This window comes from Scleropages formosus, chromosome 8 (genome assembly GCF_900964775.1).
Source record: "Scleropages formosus chromosome 8, fSclFor1.1, whole genome shotgun sequence".
NCBI classification, from domain to species: domain Eukaryota; kingdom Metazoa; phylum Chordata; class Actinopteri; order Osteoglossiformes; family Osteoglossidae; genus Scleropages; species Scleropages formosus.
Window position 1 is genome coordinate 14508623 of NC_041813.1, and position 8765 is coordinate 14517387.

An 8765-nucleotide genomic window follows, 5' to 3' on the forward strand; every position below is an offset into this window, starting at 1 on the left:
ATTACTTTTTACTGTTAACTAAAGTTTAGATACAGTATGTTTTTACCAAGACTAGAAAAAAACTTCAAAGCTGTGGTCATAATTCCAGCTCTTGAACTATTTCAACACTTGCTTCACAGTTTAATGAACTGTTATTCACAACTGGTGTAACGAGTGGCATAGTGGTTAAGGCTAATTCCATCGCAACTCGACGGTGCCTGGTTTAAATTCTATGCTTCTGCCGGAGACGCGGCGGAGTAATGTAACACAACGACCTTCTGAATTACTCCAGCAAAATACCCTACGGAGGAAATGGATAAATAAATACAACGTTTTATGCGTACCATCTACATCTTCAGTCACCTAAGCGTCAGCAAAACAAAGGTTAACATTTTTTAACTGTTATAAACAGTTATTTTAAACTCAGTATCGCGTCTTTTGATAAGTAAAAAAAAATAATCCGTTACCCCCCATCATTCATCATCATCCAAAAAAACACATTACTTTTCGGTGTGTACAATGATTTATACTGACATCAATAAATAATCATCATAAGGTCTAGCCAGTGCCAAAGGAAAAGAGCAGACGCATAGTAAAGAGGCTGGAAGTAAAGACAAACGCTTGTTTAGAAGCAGTAAAAGATTGTTTGTGCCAGAGGAGGAGGTGTGTCGGTGCCGAGCTCGCAGTCAGCAGAGAGCGCTGGAGGCGCCCTGACCGTTGGCCCCTAACGGCGAGCGCAACGTGACAAGATGCGCTGAACAAAAGCGCACGTTAGCGCTGCTCATTAGCCATTCCCTGACCGCTGCAGCTGTGATTTCAGTCCCCTTAAAATATGAAATTGTTCTTATATACACAGCTGTATATTTCCTATTAAAATGCATATAAATTATCAGTAAATTAAACGAAGACGGCACTGGTAAGTTTTTTTTTTTTTTTTTCTGACGTACGTTTACATTATATGAATTAGTGGATCAGATGTCATATAAATATTCATACAAAAAGTTGTGAATGTTGAATATTGAGATTGTACCAGTTTTCTTGAAAAAAGGGAGTGAAAGGCTGATTTAATGCGAAGCAAACTACGTTAAAACCCGCGTTCTGCTCTTGTTGTCTGACGCGTTACGAACAGGTCCCGTTGCGCAGAAGTGAAGTTTCGTCTCTTGGTATCGCCACGTTCTGGCGTCGGGTGCCCGGGTCGAGCTGTCTCTGCTTGCTACATCACAGCTTCCTTCAGTCGGAAACACAATTCTCCATTGCCGGCGTGCAGTGGAAGGGCCGCTCCGGTGGGATTTGGATCAAGCGCTCGTTATCCAGAGAGAATCAGTCTGCTGGCTTTGATCCCACATTAACACTAAATTGCTTTTTCGGAGCGCTTCATTTCTCCATAAAGGCAGAATCACTTTTAATCAACCTGGAAAGTAATATGTTATAAAATGGTGAAATTCAGAATAATTTAAAATTTTACTTCAAATGTGTTCCCCTGATTGGCTGTTTCACGCTTATCTTGATAAACATGTTTGTTTTTCCACCTTAAATCATTTGGCCGTGACTGGTAGTTTCTCTGTACGAATCTGAATAACTTTATTTCCATCTCAGAGAAACTGTACGCGGAGACAGAAGAGCTTGAGAAAATGACACCTTTGAGTTAAGAAAAGTGAACGCTAAGGGCGGTAACTTTCCACAGACGCCTTTTATCTTCAGGCACCCTCGATTATGTTTTTTTTTTTTTTTTTTAACAAAATATTACCTACCATTTGTCGTTTGCTTTTATAGAACAAATGGTATAGGTGGAATCAAGGGCAAAGTCACAGGCGTGTCTTTTAAGTTAGAGAGTAGAATCATCTAGCTCTTAAAATTAAGCACATTTAAAACGCCTTGGCTTGGAATTTAAACTTGGCTTTTCTTCGCATATTGCAAAAAAATGTAAAAGTATGTGAGCTAGTAAAAATGCATGAGACGTTTATGTTCTTCAAAATTTTACATTTACGGTTTTTCATAGGTGGTTGCTTAAAATGTTCGAACCAGAGAGACAGTATGATACGTTTCATTCATGCTTAGTTAACTTTACAAGTAAGAAATAAAGAGCCCAAATCAGACAGTTTCTGAGAAATGCAAAGGTACTTAAAGCGCAAATTAAATCGTTTATTAATACGCAAACTTTTGGAGGATCAAAAAGTGAAGAATAACTGTAGATTTACCGACAACATTTTTATCATCACAGACTTACGCTTGATTAAATCTATTCTGAAATCACTATGAGGCAGGGCGGGGGTAGATCGCACTCTTTTCAACCAGTGGCCGTATTAAAAATTTAAGCTTTACACACCGGTGATTCCGGTTGTAGCTACCCTTATCTAAGTGCAGAGTCACAGAATTTACGTTTTTTCTCGTGTTCTCATTGCAAGACCGAGACGGTATTTTCCTGCAGTTAGGACAAAGCCGTAATATGTCTCGCGCTGGAAAGCATCCTTGGACGTTTGGTTCGACCCTTCTTCCGTGAAAGACCTGGAGTCGTCGGCGTTAATTGGTATCTGTTTAATTAAATTACTGTACGTCGATTCGGCCAGTGACCATGGGAACGCGGGGGATGTGAGCTGTGGATGCGCTGAAGCCCCTCCCATGACGCGCGGAGCAAATTGGGGCTCTCAAGAAGGTCTTTATATATAAGAGCACCGAGACTGCGTTATCGCTGCAAGCAAGGTGTTGTGAGAGAGTCCGGAGGTGTGGCAGCCTAGGAACCGGGACAAGGACAGGGAGGGGACAGGCAGCCGCGACGCGCTTTGTGCAGACTGGTCCTCCCTTGTTAGGGTGCGTTTTTGCTGTGTCCAGGATGCAGCTCGGGGAAGGAGTTGTCCCCGGCGCGGCCGTCAACTTGTCCAAGACTTTCTACAACCTGTCCTCGGCAGAGAACACCGCGGGCAGCGCGGGAGCCACGCAGGTAGACTTCCAGGACGTCGATCGGACCGAGTCTGACCTGGGCACCGGGCCCAAGAAGTACCTTAGCGGCGGCGGGGGCAGCATCCTGGCCGAGGGAGAAGCCGAGAGCTTCTCCGGAGCTAAAGCCGCTGTGGACGGGAAGAAAAGTTCTCCTGTCCTTGGAGAAGAGGACCTGTCCAGTGGGGCTCGCTACAGCATGGACGGGCTTGGCTCCGACAGGTACTTCATCTCGACCTCCTCGCAGCCGGGCTCTGAGGTGGCGAACCCGTGCTCCCTGTTCCCGTACAGCGGCCAGGGCGCTGCAGTCTATCCCGCTTCCAGCGGCTCCAGGTATTATGGCCACGTCCTGCCGCCGGCCGGCTTCCCGTCCTCCGTCTGCGCCGGCCGCAACCAGTTCGGAACGGGCTATCAGTTCGGACAGGGTCCTGGGTGCTTGTACCCGTCGTACCCGGGCTCGGGTTCGGGCATCTCCTCTGCGTCTATTGCGGGCACTGGGACGAGGGCTCAGGTGTACCTGTGCAACCGGCCACTGTGGCTGAAATTCCATCGGCACCAGACGGAGATGATCATCACCAAACAGGGCAGGTAAGGTCTCGGGACCCGTCTTTTATATTTAAATACATTGTAGCGTTTCATATCCATCTTTCTCTCGGGGATGAAAATTCGGACCAGAATCATTCTACCGTCTTCCTTAAACATAAGCAATTAATTCACTTAGTCTCTGCAGTTATTTAAAACTAACAAATTCGGAAATGCAACCAGTTCAAGGTGTCGTTAATGTTACAACAGTACAGTTTATTCTCATATAGCGCTATCCCGGAGGCACAGTCAGCGCGTTCACAGATTACACAAAACAAGTGACAAAAACAAATGACAAGTGTGACCGATCGACGCATATGTTGAACAGATAAACGGTACAGTTTTTTAAAAGCAAAATGATAATTGGCTTCAGTGCACGAGATGTTGTTGGGTAATGTGTTTGTGGGTGAGAAAGTCTCATTTTTACATTAATTAATATGGTATTATTTTTTAGTTACCTGACTGAAGGTCTAAAACATTTTATTACATTGCTGCATTTTTATTAGTAAACACTCGAATTTTCGAATTTGAACTTGAGCTTCGAAGTGAACATATAATTTCCAAATCCATCCAGGAGGATGTTCCCGTTCCTCAGTTTCAACATCACCGGGCTCAACCTGACGGCGCATTATAACGTGTTCGTGGAGATCGTGCTCGCGGACCCGAACCACTGGCGCTTCCAGGGGGGCAAATGGGTCACCTGTGGCAAGGCGGACAACAACATGCAAGGTATCCGTTCAGAACAGTTAATGTGGTGCCAAGATATTGATCCTGCCTAAACCAATCTCGTGTCACTGCTGCATTTTGTACCCACCCGCATTTAAGGTTACATGAGGCTACCTGTGTTTGGCTTCCTTGAATCACCTGAAGTAAGAAGGCCAGCTGTGTTTTGGCCAACGCATTTCAATTACCTGAAATTTGTGTATACAGGTATGTGTATATATATTTTATTTTAGGTAACAAAGTGTATGTTCACCCTGAATCTCCAAACACCGGGGCTCATTGGATGAGGCAGGAAATATCTTTCAGCAAACTGAAACTGACCAACAACAAAGGAGCAAACAATAACAACACACAGGTAGGACTGGCCACAGAGGCTCATTCCTTTCTCTAGTTAACATGCATGTAGTTGCTTTTTTTAGGAATGTGTTTAAAATTTATTTGTCTTTTAACACTTGCACATATCACTGCGGGTATGAATTTCATCAGGGGTTCTACTGACATGTATTGTAATAACTTTTGAATAATATAATTTGCCAATTATTTGTTTCAAATTCATTCCTTTCAATTGCAGTTGTGGTTTGCATTTTTGGCTTAATTTAATTTTTTTAGCTGAAATGAAATTGGTAGTGTCTCCTGGCCTTTATTTAATGTCTCATTTGTCCATCACTAACAGAAAGGACAGGCATTGAAAGACAGCCAGCACTCTGTGCAATACCTGTTGACTTGTAGCTCACTGGAGCATTTGTTCTATCCTTCTCATACTCAAACTGTATATAGATGATCGTCCTTCAGTCTTTGCACAAATACCAGCCTCGTCTGCATATTGTGGAGGTCACAGAAGATGGGGTGGAGGACATGAGCAACGACTCAAAGTCCCAGACCTTTACCTTCCCGGAGAACCAGTTCATTGCTGTCACGGCCTACCAGAACACAGACGTAAGCCAATCACACATTTGTGAAATCTGTTAATGATGATTTATCACATTGTGGAAATGCATCGGCTTTAATTTCTTGCAACTCACCTTTTAGATCACACAGCTGAAAATCGACCACAACCCTTTTGCCAAAGGCTTTCGAGACAACTATGATTCGTATGTATTGGCACCCTTTTTACCTAAAAGGAATTTTCTCATTACTTTCTGATTGTAGAACATTAATCTTTCATGTTTCTTGAAGAGCTGTGATTGAGAGGCACTGGATTTGCTTCACTTTTGCAGCATGTACACAGCCCCTGAGAACGACAGGTTGACTCCATCCCCCTCCGACTCGCCACGCTCCCACCAGATTGTGCCAGGAGCTCGCTACGCCATGCAACCCTTCTTTCAGGACCAGTTTGTTAATAACCTGCCACAAAACCGTTTCTACAACGGCGAGCGGGCCGTGCCACAAACCAGCGGGCTCTTGTCTCCGCAGGCCGATGAAGGGGCTGCCACGGCACAGCGCTGGTTTGTCGGCCCCATGCAGCAGACAGGTTCTGGCAAGCTGGACCTGGCCTATGAGGGAGACTACTCCACAAGCAGCCTGCTGCCATACAGCATAAAGTCATTACCGCTACAGGCACCTCATGGCCTCAGCTACTACCCAGACTCTGCCTTCACCTCAATGGCAGCCAGCTGGGGGTCTAGAGGAACCTATCAGCGGAAGGTGGCAACTGGTCTGCCCTGGTCCCCACGGCCCAGCCCTCCTGGCTTCACAGAGGACCACGTGTCCAGCAAGGACAAGCCCCGGGAAGAAGGGGGTGCGGTGGCTCCTGCACCTGCTTGGATCGACACACCACCCTCACTGAAATCTTTGGACTCGTCAGACTCTATCTACTCGATGGGTTGCAAGAGGCGCCGGTTGTCTCCAGGCAGCTCTAGCACAGAGAACTCGCCCCCTATCAAGTGCGAGGACCTGAGTGCCGATGACTACAGCAAGGAGACATCCAAAAACATGGGCTACTATGCCTTTTACCCAAGTCCGTAACTACTTTTTATGTTAATCAAAATCCTTGTTTCATATTTATGTTATATTGTCCCAATTCTGCCTCAAGTTTTTAAACGTTGTGAAATTTGTGTAATTTAAGGTGCCAAAACTTGATGCATCATTTGAGTCCTATGGATAAGAGTTTAGGTGACTTTTTGATAGGCATGCCCTTCCCCTTATTTTATACAAGCGTGATCTATTTATTTAAGGTTCTTTCCTGTACAGTATTTGTGCAATGTAAAACGTGAGGTATCTTGAGCAAAATGTCTACATGGCAGTGTTATGAAAATTAATAAAACCATCTGCGGTTTCATGGTTCCGGCAAACTTTAATTTTAGTAAGTGTGTTTAAACTTGTCAGTTATGGTTGCGCTGAATGCTGAGCTTTAGCTTTTAACTGGACCTTAAGGTGAGGCTACTCTTTTACTTCAGCTCTCTGGGAGCAGAGGTCACGACATCATTTTAAATTTTTGATTAAAACTCTGATAAAGTCGCTTAAGTGAAAATTATTTGTTCAGTAGAAGGTGATCCGTATGTTATTGGTATACAGTGGATTTTGTGTATGTTTACCATGCCTTTTTGACTTTCTTGTGAGCAGCATCTGTACTCAGTGTGTGAAGTCGACTTTATTCGAGTGGGGATTAAAAATCGGTTGTAATGATACGCGCCACTTCCCATTCGAATCGGTGCCCCGCAGGTGAATTATTTATGAAAACTCGACAGGAGTTGAAATGGAAAGCAGAGGCGTAAACACGGATGTTAGAGGCCGTTTTAATCGCAGGATGAAAACTGTGATTCGGGGGTGAAAAGAGTTGAAAATGATTCACATCGAAAGTGCGCGAAACCTGCGATAAAACGAAGTAGAACCTTTAAAAAGGCAGAAATGAGCCCACGAACCCAGGGAAATTGTTAGATTCATAGAAGCTTTTTTTTCTCCAAAAAGATTTTAAAGTAATTTTAAGAAAACCTCAATTCTAAATTCATGAACACATTGTTGGAAATATTCAGATGTCTATTTGCAACAATGGTCTCTGAAATTAAATTTTTATAAAACATGGTATTGGTTAAACAAAGGGCACAAAATTAAGGTTATTTTTGAAGTTGCGCGTTACTAAAAAAATAAATCTTGTGATTTACAGTAGGCTGTATTAAATTATTCGTTTTTGGACATACATAAGTATAACCTTTTAAATAAATACTGTTTAAACGTTTGTAAATAGTGTGTCGCAACGCAAAAACTGGACTAATTAGAACCTTTGTTCATTTCCTTTACAAAATGCCAACAGTTTAAGAATTGATAATTTAATGACGTTCGTCTTTGCGTTTCTCACAGCCTGAAAGGTCGAACAATCCAAGCAAGAGAAGTAAAATATTTTGATCACTGCAAATTACATTTATATTTCTAAAACATACAAATATATCCTAGTAAAATCCAGTTCATATGTTATTTAAATGATGTCTTCTTACCAATTTATCTGTAGCAACACTAAAAACTACACCCCAAATTAATATAGTAGTTAAAAAAACGGATTAATTGAGATTCTGTTAGAACCGAGAATGCCTTTTGTCGTCGATCTTAATGTTAAGCCTAGGAGCACATGCAAAGCTTTTTTTGTCCTAAATTTCATATTGGTTTTATTCTTAAAAATGTTAAATGAAAGCTAATAATTGTTTATTGTTTTAATTAAAGTCTGAGCTTGTTTCTTTACGTTTCGCGTTTCACGTGGGTGTGTATGCACCACGCATTCATTCCTCTTCACCTAAGAGATTTATTTCACCCACAGAATGAAAGGGAAAAAACTTCTGAGGGCAGACGACGTGAAAAGCCCGTTTCGGTTCGGCCACAAGCGGCTCACCTACCCTTTCTTCGAATTTATTCTCTTCCAAGAAATCATAAGTCTGTATGTTTACTTTTTAAGTGCGTTATAAATAGTAAAAAAAAACGCAGGTGCTTGTCATACAATAACAACAAGGGACACGTGCAGCCAATAGCCTAACGTTATCGCATTTTTAAGTAGCAAATATAGAGGAAAAATATTAACGAGATACTTAGCAATACTACTACTACTACTAATAATAATAATAATAATAATAATCATGATCACGGACTAGGCTATAATATTCAGTTCAGTTCTCGATTTATTCTTATAGAGCGCACTTCTCACACTGTGACACAGAGCGCTGAAATACGTTAATTTCCGAACTGGGTGCGGATGATGAGGCCTTTATGTTGCGTATTTCAGTGTCGTTTATTGCACATCAATAGCTAAGAGCTAGGCAGATTTGAGCGCAAAAAAATCGCAGCCCCCGGGACGCGGTGTTCGTACTCTGTTTTACCTGTTCATTCAGCACGAAGGTCACAGCGCTGAGCAACATCTACATATTTACTCGAATATCAAAAATATAATAAAAAGGGTCTGGGTGTTATTTGGTTTTAATTCTCAAAATCTAGCCTGTGGAAAATTGGACCAACGCAAACGCTGTCATTATTCCAGTCCATACATATATCATGCTGTCAGCACACTATCACTTTAAATTAGGGTAATAAATTACAGCACAATTATTACTGTCCAACTTTCCTGT

General features: G+C 42.4%; 1 protein-coding gene across 2 annotated transcripts; it reads left to right on the top strand.

The window, feature by feature from the left end:
- Positions 1-717: 717 nt before the first annotated feature.
- On the top strand, positions 718-6509 carry LOC108935703 (eomesodermin-like). Of its 2 annotated transcripts, XM_018754514.1 has the most exons (7): positions 718-895; positions 2809-3501; positions 4070-4224; positions 4452-4573; positions 4996-5154; positions 5248-5309; positions 5436-6509. In XM_018754514.1, exons 2-7 carry the CDS (start codon positions 2810-2812, stop codon positions 6181-6183), a joined length of 1938 nt encoding a protein of 645 aa, XP_018610030.1. In that variant the 5' UTR covers positions 718-895; position 2809; the 3' UTR covers positions 6184-6509. The 2 variants fall into 2 exon arrangements, with proteins under 2 accessions (XP_018610030.1, XP_018610029.1); XM_018754513.1 differs by lacking the exon at positions 718-895 and having other exon boundaries at positions 2326-3501.
- The last annotated feature ends 2256 nt before the right edge of the window (positions 6510-8765 follow it).

Coding starts and splice junctions, on each gene's coding strand:
- LOC108935703 (XM_018754514.1), top strand. CDS start 2,810: ATGCAGCTCGGGGAAGGAGTTGTCCCCGGCGCGGCCGTCAACTTGTCC. Junction 4,574..4,995: donor CAAACAATAACAACACACAG/GTAGGACTGGCC, acceptor AACTGTATATAG/ATGATCGTCCTTCAGTCTTT. Junction 5,310..5,435: donor TTTCGAGACAACTATGATTC/GTATGTATTGGC, acceptor TCACTTTTGCAG/CATGTACACAGCCCCTGAGA.